At 60.6% G+C, this 19,353-nt stretch overlaps 4 protein-coding genes across 15 annotated transcripts in view; 2 read left to right on the forward strand and 2 right to left on the reverse strand.

Annotated features, from left to right (window-relative positions):
• Positions 1 to 2,397: 2,397 nt before the first annotated feature.
• Positions 2,398 to 9,868, reverse strand: NDUFA11 (NADH:ubiquinone oxidoreductase subunit A11). The gene is made up of 4 exons (XM_049876553.1): positions 9,493 to 9,868; positions 4,544 to 4,636; positions 4,041 to 4,163; positions 2,398 to 2,563 (listed from the first exon to the last, which is right to left on the reverse strand). Exons 1-4 carry the CDS (start codon positions 9,587 to 9,589, stop codon positions 2,451 to 2,453), a joined length of 426 nt encoding a protein of 141 aa, XP_049732510.1. The 5' UTR covers positions 9,590 to 9,868; the 3' UTR covers positions 2,398 to 2,450.
• Positions 9,869 to 10,626: 758 nt separating this feature from the next.
• VMAC (vimentin type intermediate filament associated coiled-coil protein) lies at positions 10,627 to 15,579 on the forward strand. The gene is made up of 2 exons (XM_049876551.1): positions 10,627 to 10,941; positions 12,131 to 15,579. The coding sequence occupies exons 1-2, from the start codon at positions 10,751 to 10,753 to the stop codon at positions 12,432 to 12,434; spliced, it is 495 nt and encodes a 164-aa protein (XP_049732508.1). The 5' UTR covers positions 10,627 to 10,750; the 3' UTR covers positions 12,435 to 15,579.
• Positions 15,580 to 15,733: 154 nt separating this feature from the next.
• Positions 15,734 to 16,869, forward strand: CAPS (calcyphosine). Its single transcript, XM_049876550.1, has 5 exons — positions 15,734 to 15,837; positions 15,929 to 16,012; positions 16,096 to 16,273; positions 16,418 to 16,624; positions 16,700 to 16,869. The coding sequence occupies exons 2-5, from the start codon at positions 15,930 to 15,932 to the stop codon at positions 16,799 to 16,801; spliced, it is 570 nt and encodes a 189-aa protein (XP_049732507.1). The 5' UTR covers positions 15,734 to 15,837; position 15,929; the 3' UTR covers positions 16,802 to 16,869.
• A 1,718-nt stretch (positions 16,870 to 18,587) lies between these two features.
• Positions 18,588 to 19,353, reverse strand: part of RANBP3 (RAN binding protein 3) — a 67,881-nt gene continuing 67,115 nt past the window's right edge. For all 12 annotated transcript variants that reach the window (XM_049876531.1, XM_049876539.1, XM_049876537.1 and 9 more), the window contains 2 exons: positions 18,885 to 19,068; positions 18,588 to 18,678 (listed from right to left, as the gene is read on the reverse strand). In XM_049876531.1, the coding sequence (XP_049732488.1) occupies positions 18,635 to 18,678; positions 18,885 to 19,068 (228 nt within the window). In that variant the 3' untranslated portion in view covers positions 18,588 to 18,634. The remainder of the gene's footprint in view (positions 18,679 to 18,884; positions 19,069 to 19,353) is intronic.

The following is a 19,353-nucleotide window of genomic DNA, read 5'->3' on the forward strand; positions in this document are numbered from 1 at the left end:
AGCTTTCCAGGCAGAGGGACCAGCCTACGCAAGCCCTGGGGCAGGATGAGACCTGGGGAGTTGGAGGAACAGAGAGGCCCATGTGGCAGGAGTAGAGTGAGTGAGGGGGAGAGAGGAGGAGGGGAGGACAGGGAGGGAAGAGGGCAGGTGGTGCAGGACCCTGTGGGCCAGGGGGAGGACTTGGGCTTTTAACTGAGGGAGGTGGAAGCCCTGGAGGGCTGTGAGCAGAGGGACAGGCCCTGACTCAGGTGCTCATGGGCACCTTCTGACTGCTATAGGGCAAAGAGACTGGGGGGGGGCAAGGGCGGAAGCTGGGGACTAGGGCGTAGGCAACTGCACTTGCTGTACCCTCTCCCTGGGATTCCCTTCTCTCAGTGCTCATCTGGAAAAGTGGCCTCCTCCTTCAGGAAGCCCTCCTGACCTCTCCCCTGCCCAGCAAGGCCCCGTGCACCCTCCGTTCCTCCTTGTCAGGTCCTGACTGTTTAGGGCTGGGAAGGCCTACATCAAGCTCAGGGAAAGCTGTAGACGGGCCCTCCACTGCCCCGTACCTGGGGCTGTGTGTGTGGAAGGATGACGTCAGTTCCACGCCTGCTCCTCAGCCTTTCACAACTTAGTAAATGTTTATGGCCAGGGACCCCGGTTTTGGGGCTCTCTGGAGCCCAGTAGGCAGCCGTTCCTCCTGCCTTGTTCTGGAGGGCCGGGCCGCAGGGCCGCAGGCGGGGCCCAGGAGGACGGCTCCCACACTGGCAGCTAGCCCCGGCTGAGGGGGGAAAGGGCTGGGTGGGCAGTGAACGCAGCCTCGGGCTCCCTGGCACTCAGGGGGAAACTGAGGCTGGGAGACAGGCGGGGCTTTCCCAGGTCTGGGAGCTGGCTTTGAACTTCTTGCCTCCCTTCCCTGGGCCTCGTTTTGCGCATCTGTGTTAGGGGCTGTGTGATCCGAGGCAGGGCTTTGGGTTTCGAGGGAAGGAGCAGCGCGGCGGTCCGGCCGAGCTGTGGCGGGCTCTGCCCCCTGCTGGCCGCGGCAGGAACAGGCCTGACCCAGGCCCGCCGAGGGCGTGGGACGAACCGCCGCCGTGCGCTTCTCGTGTGGGAACCGTCCTGCTCTTTCGTGGAAAGTCCCCGAGACAGGGTCCCTGTTATTTCCATTTCCCAGGTGGGAAGGCCGAGGCTCGGGCACGGGCTTCACGCGAGGGCTGGGATTCGAACCCCCGTCTAGAAGGCCAGGGCCCTCGTTTTAACCGCTGCTTGGTTTGGTCTGAGGCCTCTGGGCCCCGCCCCTCCCAGCCCAGGAGGGTGTCGCCATCCTTCCCCAAGGGCCCCAGGCTTGGGCGCCTGGACCTGGGTGTAACCCCACCGGAGTCGGGGGTCGAGGCGCGGAGGCAGCGGGGCACTAGGCGGGGCCGGGGAGTGGGTGGGGGGATATTCGCGGCCGGGAGGGCAGGCGGCTGGGCGTGGCGGGACCAGGAACGGCCGTCCCCGGCCGGTAAACGGGGCTGCGGAGGCCGGGCGGCGCCCGCGGGGCCCTCGGCGCTGGGCACCCGCTTCATCTTCGCCGCTCAGCCACCGTCGGGGGTAGCTTTTCAGTATGTCCTGGCCTCTCGGACTGGAGGGAAGGGGGCGGCGGACGCAGGTGAGGAGCACGCGGCCGCCCCCAGCCCCCCACCGCAGCACCAGCTCCGCCCCGCTCCCGAGCGGGGTCCCGAGCCCCAATTTATGGCCCTCTGCGGCGGGCGGCGGGGCGGCGTGTCGGGGCGCGCCGGGCCTTCCTTTCCGGCTGCCAGGAAGCCCCGCGCCAGCTCTGCAAAGCGCCCCGGGCGGCCGCCGGCATTCCAGGGCCGCCTAAATCACCCGGCTGACAGGCGGCGCGGGCCAGGCCCGGGCCACGCGGCCCCTGGCTCTCCGAGCAGGCAGCGGGCTCCCGATGGCCGGCCACCCACCTGCCAGGCCGCTCAGGACTCTCCACACACACCACCGCCCAGGAATGTGGAGGTGGCGCTGGGCCCGGGCCTGTTTCCACTCGCTCTGCGGGCTTTCGGGGGAGGCCTGGAGAGGGGATGGTCCCGGACCTGGGGGGGAGGGACAGGGCCACTTGCAGGCGCCTGCACACACCCCTGCGGCGCCTCTTGCGTCTCAGGAAGGGGCTGAGGCGTAGAGACAGGGGCTCCCACTGGCCCCAGCATGGCACCCACTTCCTCCTCCAATGCCAAGCTTGTGCCCTTGGCCAGGTGGGGACGGCCCCAGAGCCAGGCTAACGTATGCCGAATATGGGGCGCGTTATCGCCCGCTCCCTCTCCATCTGCCCTGAGCCTCCCTCTGTGCCGGCAGCGTGGCAGCAGCTCTCCCAAGATCAGGGGCAGGGACAGGCTCCCAAGTATCACACGGGGAAGGAGACTGCACACACATACAAAGATGGTTTATTTTTAGCCACATTTCTGCTCATCCGAGGGGCCTCACACCTTGGGCTCCGCGAACACTTCCCAGCCCTCCAGCTGGCCCATCTTGACCAGGGCGGCAACCGTGCCCAGGCACGCGCAGGAGGTGAAACCAACGCTGTAGCTGTGCACTGCGGGAGGAGGAGGTGTGGTCAGGCAGGTGTGGGACCTGAGGGGTGCTGCTCCTGGGGCTGTGGCTTCTGAACAGGGTGGACCCAGGGAAGTGGACTGCTTAGCCAGGCTCTGGCCTCTTCGGGGATGAAATCATTCAACTCTCCAGCAGACTCACAAGGGGGTGCTAGGTGGGGAAACTGAGGCCCAGCAGGAGGCAGCTGCCTGGGTCCCACCCACTACAACAGGAATCCAGCTGGTGGGTGCTCCCCCCCCCCGCCCCTCAAAGGGACACCCGGATGACCGTGCTGCCCCCAGGTCCAGGCTGGGAAAGGTGGAGGCTGCGCTGGGTGCCATGAAGCAGTGCCAGGTGGCCTGGGCAGACACCTCTGTGGGTGTCTGGGCCTCGTCCCTGCCCCATGGTCTGTGAGCTGAGGAAAACAGAGTGTCCCCAGAGTTTCTTGTCCCAGGGCCCCAGGGGCCAGGTGAGGACATAGGATGAAGTGTGTCCATTGCACTGGGGTAGGAGGGTCTGCGGCTCTGGGCGGGAACTCAGATGAGGACCTGAGGCAGACTTGGGGCAGGGGCAGTCCCCCATGGGCCAGGGCAAACCGAGACAGCAGACACTGGCAAGGACAGGGCTGCGCCCCATGTCACAGCAAAGGCAGTGAGGGCGAGGGCCTCTGCCCAGCGGGAGCCTCTCATGGGCATCATTACACATGCCTCAGTCCCTCTGCCCGCTGGCCCCGACCTGCCGGCTCCGTTTGTCCGAGGGGGAAATGGGGTCAGAGGCCCAAGTCTTGGTAGGCCAGAGGGCGGGTGTGCAGGTAGGCACTGACCAGGGGTGGCCTGGGCCTGGGGCCACTGCCTGGGGAAGGCAGGCAGGACACCCCTGTGCTGGGTGACCTCTCTGAACCTCAGTCCTCACATCTGTCAAATGAGGGTCCCTGTAGACTCTAGGGGCTGGCAAAGGGATGGGCAGTAAAGGCCCCATTCTCTGACAAGGGCATGGAAGACAGGACGAGGGGTATGGGGTGAGGGTGGCAGGGAGTGCGAGGTTGTACACAGGGCGATCAGGGACAGGGAGGGGGCCATGCACACATCTGGGGGCAGGGTGTTCCAGGCAGAGAGGGCAGAGCCTGTGCAAATGCCCTGAGGCAGGGCCAAGCCTGGGGAGTTGGAAGACCAGGCTGGAGCGGAGTGAGTGAGGAGGAGAGAGGAGGGGAGGGCAGGGCCCTCTGTGCGCAGTGATGAGCCGTCCTGAGTGTGAGCGTGTGAGGGTGCAGTGTGGCGGGCGGAGGCGATGCCGCAGCAGCAGCAGCTGTACCATTGCTGATGGGTGGCAACCAAGGTTAAGAAACACAGGGGCTTGTGTGGCAATGGCCCTTCTGCTGGGGGAGCGTTCTGAACCCCCAGCCCACCTTCTCTTGTGGCCCTGGGGTTTTGGGTGGAATGGGGGTGGAAGATAAGTGGGTTGGTGGAGGGGGGTCAACTCACTGCGTGCCCCCAGGGTCAGGCCTCCGGCACAGCCTCCGATGAAGTAGTTCAGGGGGTCGTCGGGCTTCTCCCGGACCTGGGCGCTGACACAGGAGGCAATGCCAAACATGGCGCCAATGGCGGCTGTGGAGGCAGAGGGACAGGAGGGCACTGGGTCAGGGCCCCTGACAGGGACCTGGGGATGAGGGGGGCCCTCCTGGGGACCATGCAAGCACACAGAGAGAAGCTTCTGGTCTGGCCCTTGCAGATGCCCCCTGCCCATCCCAGAGCTGACCTCCTGGGACCCCTGCATCTGCCTGCACCCCCACCAGTGGCGTGGACTGTGGATCCCTGCCAAGAACTGGGGAGTCAGCGGGGGTTGTGGATGTGCCCTGAGAGTCAGAGGAAGGGACCTGGGGCCAGAGTGGGGTGGTCAGGCCAGTGCCAAGGGGCCCCCAAAAAGAAGGCACAATGTCCCTCTCAGCCTCCCAGCTCCAAAGGCCACAGGGTGGTGGTTCACTCACCTGCAGTAAACGTGTATCGTCCTGCCCTTGCCACCCCTTCCAAGAAGGAGCCTGGGGTGTTGAGCGCGAGGCTATAGGCGGAGACACCCAGGCCTAGAAATCAGAGGAAGAGACTGCTCTGCACCAAGGAGGGGACCAGGCTGGGGGCACCTGCCTGGGGAACCCATTGATTCCCTCCATTTCTGTGCCAGGCAGGTGAGTGGCCAGCACTTTCATGTCAACCCCAGAGCCCCTCAGGCACCAGCCCCTGCCCAGGAAGGGGCAGGGAACCTCAGATGTTCAGTGATGCCCCAGGGCCCCACAGATGCTGAGCAGCAGGGCTGGGATTTGAACCTGGGTCTGCTGACGCCAAAGGCTGAGCCCTCTCCAGCCCCCTGCGTCCCTCCACCTCACACCACTGCCAGTCTTGGGACTTGACCAATTCCAGTTCCTGGCCCCCTGTGTCCCTTCCCCGCGAGAGCCCCACCCTCGCTAGCCCTCAGCAGGGCACTGACTGAGCAGGAGGGGCCATGGTAGCCCACAATTGTCCACTGTCCATGAGCTGGACACCAGAGAGCGGGGACATGGAGTCCACCTGCCCTGGCACCTGCACAGAGGAAGCAGCAGCACCCCCCACAGGCCCTGGTGGCCTAGCCCAGCTCCCAGCATCCATCAATGGCCCCATTCTCCTCTGGGGCCTAGGGCTCTGAGGCTAATCCTCCTTGGCAGAGACCTGCGCCCTCCCCGGCTCTGCTCGGGGCTGCCAGCACCTCCTGGCCCACACGCCCGGCTCGGCCCAGGCCTATCCTCACACCTGAATGGCGTGGCCACCCACGCCCCTGGCCCCCGGCCCCCGGCCCCGGGCCAGGCTTTCCATCTCTGCTGTCTTCAGGCCTGGGCTGGGTGTGGGAAGGCAGGTGCTCAGGCCCACCCAGTGCGACCTGGCTGTGGGCCCCAAACACCGTGGATGGGCCAACCATGGCCCCCACCTCCCAGCTGACCCAGCTCAGGAAGGACAACGCCCCTTCCTCTCCCTACCACCCTCCAAGGCCCACTAGCCAGCAGGGACCCCCCTAGGCCAGCCAGTCACACAAAATTCAGATCTGCCACCTGCCACCAGGCACCAAAGGCAGGCACCGCCGCCCACTCAACCCCCTAAAAGCCTGATGGCCTCAGGCCATTAATACCCACCCCCCACTTCACAGGAAGGGAGGGGACCACAGGGACTTGTCTGGGGTCACCCAGCAGGGCCAGACTGGACCAAGAGAGTCTGACCCCAGCCCTCACTCCAGTCCTTGCTATCTATCACCCGGGGCTCCACCCCAGTCCTCAAACCTCCCGCTTGAAGGCCCCCAAGTGACCCCTCCCTCCCATCCTGGATTCAGAGTCTGCCCTGTGCAAGCCGCTGTGGGTCCTGTTCCCACCTGGCAGTGCTGTTCATCTTCAGGGCAAGCCTGTGACGCCCCCACTGGACAGATGAAGAAACCGAGGCTTAGAGATGAGTGAGTGAAAACAGCCACATATAGATTACAGACATTTTGGATCTTATTTTTCCCAACCTTACAACAAACCCTGGGGTCCCTGCTCAGCCTTAGCGAGGTGTTGAGACCTGCCCAGGTCCCCGGCTGATGGGAGGGGAGGGCTGGGGCTGGCCCTCCAGGGTAACTTGGGATGAAGGAGTCAGCGAGGGCTCCTCCAGCCCGCACTGCCTGCCCCCGGCCCAGCAAGCCCCCTCTTCGATCACACCACGACACACACACACCCACACCCACACCCAGGCTTGGAAAGATTCTTACTCACAGGGGCTTAACCCCAGGAGGCACCAACTCGGGGCTGGGCCCAGCACGAGGGTCTTATAAGAAGTCCCCTGATGATTCCAGCCTCCGAACACGGGCACAGAGTGACCCCCGAGGGTAACCTTGATGCCCTCCCCCCACGCCAGTGGTCCTGCCCAAGACTCCCAGCTCACGGACCATGCCCCACACAGCCAGTGCCCCACTGTCCTGGTCCCCCAAAAGTCCTTGAACTGGGAGTGATGGCCCGGGAGACCCTGACTGCCCTGATTGCCAGCTCTCCAGCAATCACCCCACACAGTGACGCCGCATCCTGCCCCTCCTGGAGGTGCTGCGACCTCACCCCCAGTACTGAGCATCTGTGGTGATCTGGACCTTTCCACAGCCCCCATCCCTTCAAAAGGCCCCTTCCCATCCTGCTGGCTCCCCCTCAGCCTCCTTGGGAGGCCATCCAGACTCAGGGTCGCGCATCCATTCATCCATTCAGAGGGTGCCCACAAGGTGCTGGGCTCTGCTCAGGTCCCACAGGGAAGCCAGAAGCAAAGTAAGCTGTCTCTCGGGTGAGGGGTGTGAGGAGGGAGGGGATGAAGGGCAGAGGACAGAGGAGGCTCCAGGAGCAGTTGAAGCGAGACCTGAATGCTGAGCTGGGCTGGCCAGTGACCAACACATGCAGGTGACGCCCTCCAGGAGCCCTGGGCACCCGAGAGTGCTCCAGACGCCAGTGACTGTCAGCCCATTCTGACCCCCTCAGCGACTCCCCGACCTGGCACCTCCATCCTCTCCACGAGGCCCCAGGTTTAGCAAGGCCCTCCTGACAGCACATCCCAAGAGGCTCCTCACTTGGCAGCCACCCTCCCCCAACCCCGAGGCTTGCTCAGTCTTCACTGGCCTCCTGAGACTTCAGTCCACAATCATGGTGTGTGTAGAACCCTGCTCCCTGGGCCTCCCCATTCATCTCTTTCTCCTGAAGACCCCAGGATGGACCCCTGGGAACACTGCTTGCCCCAGCGACCTCCAGGTCAGCAGAGCTGGATTTGCACCCTGGTTCTAAATGATCCTGGGGAAGTAATACACGTCTCTGACCCTCAGTTTCCACCTCTGAGAAAAAGGGATAAAAATGGTCAATCTTATTAAATACATAAAAGACTCGACGGCACTGGGTTTTAATTAAATACATAGAAAATGGTGGCAATTATTGGAAAAAGAAAGAAAAAAAAAGTTGCTGTCAAGTCAGTTCCGATTCATGGCCACTGCACGTCAGAGTAGAACTGTGCTCCACAGAGATTTCAATGGCTGATGTTTTTGGAAGCAGATCTCCAGGCCTTTCTTCTGACGTGTCTGGGTAGACTCGAACCTCCAAACTTTCAGATACAGGGCTGTTAACCACTTGCACCACCTAGAGACTCTGGTCATCATTACCAAAACTCAAACCACGCGCCCACTGCCTTCGAGTTGATCCCGACTCACAGCCACCCTACAGGACAGAACAGAACTGCCCCATGGGGTTTTCAATGCTGCATGTTTACAGGAGCAGGCTGCCACATCTTTCTCTCATGGAGCGGCCGGTGGGTTCAAACCCCTGACCTTTTGGCTAACAGTCAAGTGCTTAAGCACTGCACTGCCAAGGCTCCTACCCATCAAGTATTAGGTCTACCTAATCCTTTTTTTTTTTTTTTAATCCATAGAGTTTCCTAGGAGCTCTGGTGGCATAGTGGTTAGGAGCTCAGCTGCCAACCAAAAGGTCGGCAGTTCAAATCCACCCGGCGATCCTTGGAAACCTAAAGGGGCAGCTCTACTCTGTCCTAAAGGATCACTATGAGTCAGAATCGACTAGATGGCAACAAGTAGGTAGGTATCCGTTGTCATCGAGTGGATTTCGACTCACAGCGACCCTACAGGACAGAGCTGAACTGTCCCATAGGGTTTCTGAGGAGGGCCTGCTGGATCTGAACAGCTGACCTTTTGGTTTGCAGCCAAGCTCTTAACCACTACGCTGCCTCTAGATAGGTAGGTAGATAATCCAAATGTCTCCCAGTGGAGACGCAACCTCTGCCAGGAGCTGGAGCTATAGAAGTGACCCAAACCATCATATGTATGTCTTAGTAAGAGTGAGAATTAAAGGACAGCATTCCAGTGAGGCACTCGGGGACTAGGACAGGTGAGATTCTGGGCCCCTCCCTTCAGGGAAATCCAGGGCTATGGGTGAACTCATACAGTCCCTGGGTGGCCCAAATGGTTTGTGTTTGACTACTAATGGGAAGGTTTGCGGTTCCAATCCACTCAGCAGCACCATGGAAGAAAGGCCTGGCAATGTGCTTCCATGAAGCTCCCACCTATGGAGCAGTTCTAACCTGCACACACGGGGCCACCAGGAGTCAGAAATGAGTCGACTGTAAGGAGTTTGGGTTTTTCTTGGGTCCCCTCATACCCCCCCAACAGGCTGCCTCTATAGTAATCTCTGAGCCACCTCCAGCAGGATCTCTAGGACCAATCTGGTGGCTCCACTTACAACTTCAGACGTCCCTGATCACCCAGGACCCCTTGACCCTAAAAAGACCTCGTCCCACTCCAAGACTTCCCCTAATTTCTGTTCTCCTTGTAGACACCCCAATAATGACCTATGGCCACTTAAACAACCTCAGACACCTTGTTGGTAAGCCTCCAAAAAACAAAACCAAACCTGTTGTCGTCGAATCGATTCCGACCCATAGCGACCCTGAAGTCAGAGCAAAACTGCCCCATAGCGATCCCAAGGAGCGGATGGTGGATTCGAACTGCTGATCTTTCACATAGCAACCGAATGCTCAACTACTACGACATGACCCCTCAACTTCTCTGACCCCCGAAAAATTAGCCTGGTGATCGCCTCACCACTAACCCCTTCGCGCCTCCTCCAAAGTTTCAGCACCCAAGGACTGCCCCTCCGACGACAACCCCAGTGTCCAGCTTCTCACAAGTACCACGACCTCTCAGCGCCCTCCGACCCCGCCGAACTCGCCCCCACAACGTGTACCTCACACAAGAGATCCCGAGAATCCCATGGCCGCAGCGGACATCCCGATGACGACCGTGTGTCACCCACGAGACTCCCAGCCCTCCCCGGTCCTCTCGGACCGCCCCGGGGTGACGCTGTGACCTCGCTGCGCCCTCCGCCCTCTGGGCTGGGCTGGCGCTCACCAGTGGCGCCGCCAATACTGGTGCTGGCATAGGTCTTGCGATGGCAGTCGGTGCCGTCAGGGGTGTCCCAGTACCGCTGAAGCAGCTGCCGCAGCATGGCCCCGAACCACGGGATCCGCAGCGTAGCCCCGGCCGACTCCGCGCGCCCAAGGGGAGCTGCCGCTAGTCCTCGCGAGACTTCCGGGACATCGCGAACAGGCAACAATCCGCAACTTTATTGAGAGCCGTGGACACAGACACAGGCGCGTGCACGCGTCAGGGGCCGGGCTGGCGGAAGGGAAGAACGAGTGCACCTTCGGCAAATTTCCGGAGGGGGAACTGAGGCCGACCGAGTCCAGTGGTGGAGAGGGCTCGCTGTCCTCCAGCTCAGGCGAGTCCTAGGTTAGGGAAGGTTTGACTGCCGGAGGTGGGGCCTAATCTAGAGGCGGGACTGTGACAGGATCTAGGCCTATCCTCAGGCACAGACCAGGGAATGAGGCGGGGCTCCATTTGATAGGAGAGAGCTATAGCTATGGGGCGGGGCATGGCGGGGATGTGGCCACTCCTAGCGCCAGAATCTGTATGTGGGCGTGGTCACGCCGTGCGGCCAGTCTTAGCCGCGTGCGCCTATTTTGGGGCGTGGCCAGGTCTAGAGGCGGTGCCTAACGGAAGAATGGCCAATCCCGGTGCTAGGATCTTAGCTGGACATGGCTTGTGTCCAACCAACGGCTTGTCTAGGCCCAAGCCCTGATGAAGTATTCGTTCGGCTGGGGACGTGGCGAGAACCGTGGAATGGGGACTTGATCAATCCGCGGCTAAGCGCGGGGGACTGCCCCGACAGAGATATGGCCAATCACTACGCCTGGATCGGAGACGAGCACTGCCGGGGCGTGGTCAGGCATGTTCTTTTACGAGGTCCAGACCAATCCTGGTGTTAGCTTCTGAGTAGGGCGGTGCTTCTTGCGAAGGCGTGACCAATCTCGGTGCCAGAGCCTAAATTTGGGGGAATGCGGCCAGCCTGTAGGCGTGGTCTGTCAAGACCTTGGCCAATGCTGGAGTTAGGCTGGGCTCGGGGGCGGAATCTCAAGGTGCCGGAACCAGTCTGGCTGTCCGGGTTTGAGGAGAGAGCGGCCCGGCCTGGGGGCGTGGCCGAGCGAGACGGCGGCCAATCGCGCCGAGGCCTGGAACGGGTCTTTGGGGGCGTGGCCCGTTCGGGGGCGGGGCCTGGCCGTTCCGGGCAACCCAGGGGCGTGGCCGGGCCTGAACCGCGGCGGGTGCCATGTCTGCGCCGCCCGCCCTGCAGATCCGCGAGGCGAACGCGCACTTGGCGGCCGTGCACCGGCGCGCGGCGGAGCTGGAGGCGCGGCTGGACGCGGCGGAGCGCACGGTGCGCGCCCAGGCCGAGCGCCTGGCCCGCCACGATCAGCAGCTGCGCGCCGCCCTGGACGAGCTCGGCCGCGCCAAAGACCGGTGAGGCCCGGGGCCGGCCAGGAAGACTTCCCGGAGGAGGGGGAAGGGTGGCCGAGCCGGGCTTGGAGAGGCAGGAACGGCAGGGGGAATCGCGTACATTCACGTGGGTTTGCCAAAAAAGCTCAGAAACCCCCAAAATCTTGAATTAGTGATCAGTATATAAAGTTCAGAGATGTCAGTGTGGGTTTCTGGCTTCTCATAAAACAGGGTCCATTTCTCCACATGGCAAAATCCGCTCAGGGACCTTTTACTCCGTAGTATAGACACTGGAAGCCATGCAGGTTCTTGAGCAGGGGAGGACCTGGTGATGTTGGCAGTTTTGAAGGACACTCTGGAGCCCTGGTGTCACATCGGTTAAGCACTAGGCTACTAACCGAAAGGCTGGCAGTTTGAACCCGCCCAGCGATTCCGCGGGAGAAAAGACCTGGCAATCTTCTCCCATAACGATTACAGCCTGGGAAACCCTATGGGGCAGTTTTACTCTGTCATCTGGTATCACCGTGGTTCAGAATCAAATCAACCCAACAACACAACTGGCAGCTCATGATGGAAGGGGATGAGACAAGTGCCTAGACCGTAGGGAGGTGCTGAGGGCCAGGTGGGAAGCGAACTCAGAGCTACTTGGATTCAGTCATTCATCTTTCCTGAGCACCGACAGGACCCTGCCCTCAGAGATCTCACAGTCTAATGGGGAGACAAACACATCACTAAGCAGTTACAAGGTGGGGCAACCAGGGTTGTGATTGTGGGGGGTCGTACAGGGCTCTGTGGGGGCCTAGAGGGAAGGCTTCCTGGAGGCAGATCCATCTAAGTGAACAACACATAGGGAAAGATGGAGGGAAAGAGAAAACTGCACCTGTAAATGCTTGAGGCCTGAGTGAGAGGAGGCAATGGGGGACCTAGAGCAACCCAAAAGGTTAGCAGTTCGAACCCACCCAGCAGCTCAGTGGGAGGAAGACCTGGTGATCCGCGCCCGTAAAGATTAAAGCCTAGATAACCCTATGGGCCAGTTCTACTCTGCCACATGGGGTTGCTATGAGTCAAAAATCAACTCAACGGCAGCTAACAACAGCAACAACAGAGGCAGTGGTGAGGAGCAGGGACTGCATCCCCACTGTGATGGGGAGCAGGGAGGGGCAGAATCTCTGGTGCCTTGGTGCCATAACTGCCCTGTCTTGCTGCCCGACAGGGAGATCGCTGCTCTTCAGGAGCAGCTGCTGACTTCTGAGGCCGCTGTCCACAGCCTACAGGCTGCCGTGCGTCAGAGGGATGACCTCATCGGGCAGTTGCAGCCCCGGGCAGAGCTGCTGCGGGACATCTGCTGTCACCAGCCGCCCCTGGCCAGGCTGCTGGCCACCCTGGCTGAGGCTGAGCGCCTGGGGCCCCTGCCAGCCAGCAACCCTGGCGGGCCAGGTCCCCTACTTGCCAACAGCACTGGGGAGGAAAGTGACATGGACCACCTGCAGCCGGCCATATTTGGGACCACAGTGTGAACCCCGGAGCACAGATTCCCGAATGTACACACCGGGCCCCTGCGGGAACTTCTACAGCTGTGGGTGTCCTCGGGGGTCACCAGTGTCCCAGAGGGGAGCCCACAGCAGAGCCTTAATCCTGTCCATGCATCGGAACCAGCTAAAAATCCTTAGGTCTCAAACTGGCAGCCCGCAGGCCAAATGCAGATGTTTAACCCTGACAGAGGTTTTAAAAAACTCGCATCAATCATCCTTGTTAACAAATCGGCAGCGTTTACACAGAAATACCAGTTTCTAGCTTCAGGCTTGGCCATGCTTGCCTGGATCTGAGTCAAGGCTGCCCTCTTTAGCTGGGGTGTGAATTTCACTTGGCCCCCTCGCCTCTTTTAGGTTATCTGTCTGGCCCCTGAAGCACCTGAGTTTGAGACCCTTCTCTTTCTGGGAGGAGCGTGGGTGGCACAGTGGTTAGAGTGCTCAGCTGCTAACCAAAAGGTCAGCGGTTGGAACCCACCAGCCACTCCATGGGATAAAGATACGGCAGGCTGCCTCTAAAAATTTACAGCTTTGGAAACTCTATGGCGCAGTTCTGCTCTGTCCAGTAGGATCGCTGAGTCAGAATCAATTTGATGGCAACGGGTTTTCTGTCTAGTGTAGGCAGATGGTATCAAATTCCACATTATCTGAGTTTTTCTTACCTTTTCCTTTCTTTTCTGATTGTTGTTCTCGTTGAGCACCCCCTATCCCAGAGCTAACGCTTTTTCTTACTTTTTATCCAGACCAGAATTGGGAGCCTCTAGACTCACGGAATTTTGCTTTGGCTATATGAAGACGTGGAGCCCTGGTGGTGCAGTGCTTAAGAGCTCGGCTGCTAACTAAAGGGTCAGCAGTTGGAATCCACCAGGTGCTCCTTGGAAACCCTATGGGGCAGTTCTACTCTGTCCTGTAGTGTCGCTATGAGTTGGAATTGACTCGATGGCAATGGGTTTGGTTTGGGTTTTGTATACGAAGACATATTTTTCAATCCTGAATATTTTTTTGCTAACTCTGCCCTTCCTTTGCCCTTTGGCTCAGAAGGAAGAGCAGGTATGGTGAGGCTTGGTGCTGCTGAGACACTGGCCGCCAAGCTGGTCTGCCCAGAAAACATCCGTGCATCCCTTAACTTTTTCCAGTTGGTGTCCTGCCTCAGGGCCTTTGCACTGGCTGTTCCTTCTGCGTGGCACACTCTTCCCTCACATTTCCTTGTGGGTGGTTGTCACTAGGTCTCTGCTCAGATGTCACCTCCTCAGAGAGGCCTTCCTGATGACCTTATTTGAAATAATTCCCACCCCCTGAGGTCCCCAGCACAACCCCATTTTCTCTATGCGACTTGCCACCATCTTCCTTCCCATCATCACTATAAGCTCTGTGAGGGCTGGGAGTTTTGTCTGTCTTGTTCTCCAGAGCCTGTCTTTGTCACTAGAGCCTGGCATACATGGGGTGCCCCAGTGGGAACAGGATGGACCTGTGCACTCTGAGGAGCCAGGGCCCCCAGCACATCTGATCAATTCCGATTCAGCTTCTGTAGCCAGCAGCAGTCTCCTTTTTCTATTCCCTAAAAAAATCTATTTTTTAACACCCCTGTTTCTACATGATCCTTCTTGGCCCCAGACATCCAGGGCTCTCTGCTTTTTCTCTGACCGGGGAGAGAAGAGATGCCTATGCCCAGCCCAAGTGCCCAGCCTACTGGCAGCCTTTTCCTGGCCTCCTCACTCAGGGAATCATCACACCAGGAACCGCCAAGGGGCAGGGCTCGTGTCAGCTGGGCAGAGTCAGCAGCTGTCCCCAGCCCACAGGACAGAGCTGCCAGCCCGCCCGGCATCTAACAATGGCCCCTCAGTGCAGTAACAACGGCTCCGTTTTCTGCTCTGGATGTGCGGAGAGGGGCTGTTTTTATGAGGGGAAGACGGGCCAGCGCCTGTCTGTGCTCAAGAATAAACCAGATGATTTCATGGCCTGGGTCCTTGATCCTTTCTTCCTGGTGTGGACAGTCCTCTGTTTCGTCCTTGATCCCGGGAGCCACAGGTAATGGCCACCTTTGGCTGTTGCCCCATTTTACAGCTGTGGAAAATGAGGCTCAGAGAGGTGAAGTGAAAAACGGCTTCCAGGTCAGGAGGGCCTGGGCCACTGCCAGGATTTTGAGGTTATTGTTGAAACACTTCTCAAAATGACAAAATGCCAAAACAGAGCTACAACAGTTGTGGTTATGTTTCACACACACGCACATATACACACACATAAAATTGTTTATAACACTCGTACGAAAATACAACAAAGTATTTCCCTGCCTACCCAAGGAATTTTGGACTGCAGCAAGCCATCTGAATTTTTGCAGCAAAATACAAGTTTTCCCACAAACCTGAGGGTACCAGGACAACTGCTCACTGAAGCACAGTGCCCCGTGGTTTGTCATCTGCGGTTGGTTTCTGACTGAAACGCCAACTTCCAACAACACAGTTGTGCTGTGTGTGAGGTAAGCCTCAGCTTTGAAAAGCCTGAAAGGACTCCTTGGTCTGTGCCAGCTTTGGGTCCCCCAGCAGGGGCACGCCTGAAGTCCTGGGAGATGCAACATTTTCAACCCTGCCTGTCTGTGGAGCCACTTCTCTTGGAGTTGATGTCCACAGTCTCAGCTGAAGGCCTTGGTGGTGGTGGCTTCAGTTTCTCTGGTTCGTGTCAGGGTTGGGCTGCCTCTGGTGTGTACTCCAGGGCCTCTGTCTCATCACCAGTGAGCTGGCAAATAATGTTTGAGGACCAGAAAACAACCTACAAAAAGCTGTAATGACAAATACTCTGACTGGCTCCTAAATACAAGACATGGGCTTTGTTGAAGTTAACATTGAGATGTGTGTACAACTTGGCTGTGTCCTGAGTCTGCTCTCACTGGTTCTGGAACATTCCATTGGATATGGGCCTGGGAAGGAGGTCTTGGCTCCCCCAGCAGCTCTGTCAGCCCTGGCTCTGGCTGAGCTGTCCCATGAAGAGGGGACGGGGTCGGGGAAGCCCAAAGAGTGGAAGAGACCTGCCCAGGGTCACACAGACCATCAGGACACCGTGGTGTCTGCGGAGTTGCGGCTGGGAAGGGAGGCCTCGCCTGCCTATTTGGCTATATCCCAGGCTGGGCACTGTGGAGACAGCATGAGTCAGCAAGTGGATGGAGCCTGGGTGGTAGTGTCAGGGCAGCCACGACACCCGGCTCCAGAGGGCTCTGTGAAGGGCCCCTAGACCCCCAGCACAGTAAGGGTTACAGCTGGGGCCCCTCCCAGCCTCCAGAGCCTCAGTCCCTTAGCAACGGGCCTGCCAAACAGGACACCTCTGCTGTGGCTGGGCAAAGCAGGCGGAAGCTGGGCAGAACCGCCGCAGGGAGGTCTCGGGGACAGATAAAGGCCAGGTGAGCCTGCGTGGGGCGGCCAGCAGGTAGGGTCCTGGCACCCAGAGCCTCCGTCGAGAGTCCCACCCTGCTTCTCCCCTCTCACATCCAGCATGGACGCAGCGGACGCCACCATCGAGAAGCTCCGGGCGCAGTGTCTGGCCCGCGGGGCCTCGGGGATTCAGGGCCTGGCCAGGTGGGCATCCCCGCCACCCTTCCCACCCCTGGCCCGTCCGACCCCAGCCCTCGTGGTCACGCACCAACGTGCCCCTGCCCCAGGTTCTTCCGCCGCCTCGACCGGGACAGGAGCCGATCGCTGGATGCAGCGGAGCTCCGGCGGGGCCTGGGCGACCTGGGGCTGGCGCTGGGCGAGGCCGAGGCGCAGGCCGTGTGCCGGCGCTGGGACCGCGACGGCAGCGGGACGCTGGACCTGGAGGAGTTCCTGCGGGCGTTGCGGGTGAGGGCCTCGGGCACGGAGGGCGGTGACACGCAGCCTCGGGGGTGGGTGACCACCTGGGGACGCGGGCGGTGACCCGCCAGAGCTCTGCACGCGCGCGCGGCCGGGGTCCCTACCCACAGCCACCCCCCCTTGGGTCCCCAGCCCCCCATGTCCCAGGCCAGGGAGGCGGTCATTGCAGCCGCTTTCGCCAAACTGGACCGCAGCGGGGATGGCGTGGTGACGGTCGACGACCTCCGCGGGGTGTATAGCGGCCGCGCCCACCCCAAGGTCCGGAGCGGGGAGTGGACGGAGGAGGAGGTGCTTCGCCGCTTCCTGGACGGTTTCGACTCCTCTGACAAAGACGGGCAGGTGGGAGCCCCCGCGTGCCTCCTCCCCTCCCCGGGGTGCCTGGGCCTCGGCCCCTCACAGCCCGTCTGCCCTCAGGTCACGCTGGCAGAGTTCCAGGACTACTACAGCGGCGTGAGCGCCTCGGTGGACACGGACGAGGAGTTTGTGGCCATGGTGACCAGCGCCTGGCGGCTGTGACCGGCCCAGACCGCGCCAGGCCCCTCCTACTTGCGCTGACCCACCGCTTGGTGTCTGGAGGTGGGGGAGGGACCCAGGCGGATCTAGATTAAGGCCCCAGAACCGGCTGGACCAGGTCACAAGGTCTTCCTTCCCACCAGGTGGAATGGGACAAAGGTTCTGTGATGGGCAGAAAGGCCCTCCCCACCCACTCCACACAGGACCCCAAGCTGTAGATATCCCGCCACACACACCCCCTGCCCTGCCAGCACCACCCTGGGGCCTCAGGGTGCCCACAGCCCCTCCCTCATGTCCCCCGGGGAAGGCAGGTGGCACATGCAGGCCTGAGCAGAAGGAGATGGCTCTTCTGGGAGATGAGGCACCCAAGTGTCCAGTCCTGGAAGGGGCCAAGCCTACCCCCTGCCCAGAGCAGAGGAGTCCTGAGGCCCCTGGGCATGCAGGAGGCCAGGGCTTTAGTTAAAAGTTTTAATGTCGTTCCCAAATACATTTCATAGGACAATCTTACATAAATGTTCCAAAACACGTGGGCATTATCTGGTTTTACTTGTCACTAGTTGGCTAAGGCTTAAAGCAGAGAAGTGACTGCCTCTTGTGGAAGGGGCCTCTGGAGTCTTCTCAGTGCTCTGCCGGGCTGGGCTGGTTGTGGGGGTGCTCCTGAGCCCACCACAGAGTGGGGGTGCTGAGCCAAGGAAGCAGCCCCCTACGGGAGGAGCTGGGTGATGCCATCTGCCGTCCCGAGGAGCCTGCACAGTGGACCCTCCCTGGGCCTCCCAGGTGGATGGCACCCAGTGGGCTCACAGCCGTGGGGGTAGGGGGGGCATGGAGCATGGTCCTGGGTGGGCGGCTGTGGAATGGCCGGTGTGGGAGCGATCTGCTGTCTGGGACCAGCCCCCACCTGCTCTATGACGTCAGGCCAGGGTCCCCCTCTCCTCTCATGGAGGGCCCCAGCCTCAGCAACACCCTGGGCCGGGTGAGAAATGGCCCCAGTGAGAAGCAGGGTTGTACCAGGGGGTGGGTGGTGGGTGAGCCACGATGTGCAGATGGGGAGGGTAGGTGGGGTCACTCCAGGGCCCAGCAACCCTTTAGATAGGCTTTCTCCAGGTCTAGGCCCAAGCCCTCACCACCCTGGTTCATCCTGAAGGAAGCTGGGGGAGAGGCGAGTAGGGTCTCCCCTAGAGCGGCCTGCTGCCCCGGCCCCCAGTTAGGCCCAGGCCCTGCACAAAGGCCAGGAACACAAGGTGTGGAGGGCAGGTCAGAGCAGCTGCTCGGCAAACGGGGGCATGTTCCTTCATCTACGAAGCCAAAGCCCATCCTTGGAAAATAAAAAAAAATAAAGATTTGCCAAATACGAACTCCAAACGAGAGGGACACGGGTGGGGAGGGTCGCTACAGAGCGTCTGACAGGCCCAGTGTTTACACTTCAGGAGACGGGGGAGACGTCGGTGCCGGGCTATGGCCCGCGGTGCCCCCGAGTGCCGGCGGTGGCAGTGGCGAGGCCAGCGGCCCGGAGGCCACGACCCGAGGGGTAGAGACGAGGCGCCCATCCCAGTGAGAAGCCACGACAAGTCTTAATGTGCCATTTCAATTCAAAGGGGGAGGAGAAATGTCCTTGTGTTTTGCTCATCAATATGATGAGGTCTCGTGCCCAGGCCACGCCGGGCAGTTCCAAGTCTGCTTTGGGACAGGACGTGCGGATCCAAACTGTGGCGACCCAACAGGGGTGTGGTTCCGAGTCCGCGCCCCGATGCTGCCGCCACGCTGCCGCAGGGAGGGGCGGGGGCAGGCGGGCAGACAGATGGACAAAGCAGCAGCCTGTGTGCGGCGGCCCAGCCGCTATGTGCTCCCGGCCGTGGGCCCGTCCCCTTCGTCACCAGCGCCTGCAGGGAGAGGGGGACTCACTGCCTGGCCCTGCCCTGGACGAGGCAGCAATGGGTCATGGGGTCATGGCTTAAGGCCACATGTGAAGACACCGAGTTCCCTGGGCCAGTCTGGCCCCACTGAGGGCATGCCTAGGTCACCCCGGCCTACGACAGCGAGCAGGGGGTGGGGAAGCTAAGATACCACCCTGGCCCACCCAGCTCACCGCCTCCCGTGGCCCCTGAGGGAGCCAGGACATCGTCGTCGTCACTGTCATCCTCATTGGACGGGGCCACCCCTGGCTCTGGGGCAGGCATCTTGGTCTCCTGCTCCTGCTCCACACGGCTGCGCAGGGCCAGGATGCGGTGGTGCAGGGCTGCATACAGCTGGCCTGTGTCCTTGGAGCTGGCCTGGGGGCAGGGAAAGGGCTGTGAAGCTCCCATTTGAGCTGGGGGCCCTGCCCTGGGACCCAGGTCATCCCCCACCTGCCCTCGCCCACCTGTGAGGAGGGTAGAAAAGTACTGGGTTATAGGGCTCAGAAGCACCCCATCCACAACACACTGACCCCTTTACCCATAGATGAGACCATGGGCCCCTCTGTGGCTACAAAGACTGCACAGAGCCCAGCCTGTCAGGGCTAACGATATGACCACTGTTCTTTCACACGTGACATGGGATAGAGGTGACCCCTGAGC

The sequence above is a fragment of the Elephas maximus genome, chromosome 3, assembly GCF_024166365.1.
Source record: "Elephas maximus indicus isolate mEleMax1 chromosome 3, mEleMax1 primary haplotype, whole genome shotgun sequence".
NCBI classification, from domain to species: Eukaryota; Metazoa; Chordata; class Mammalia; order Proboscidea; family Elephantidae; genus Elephas; species Elephas maximus.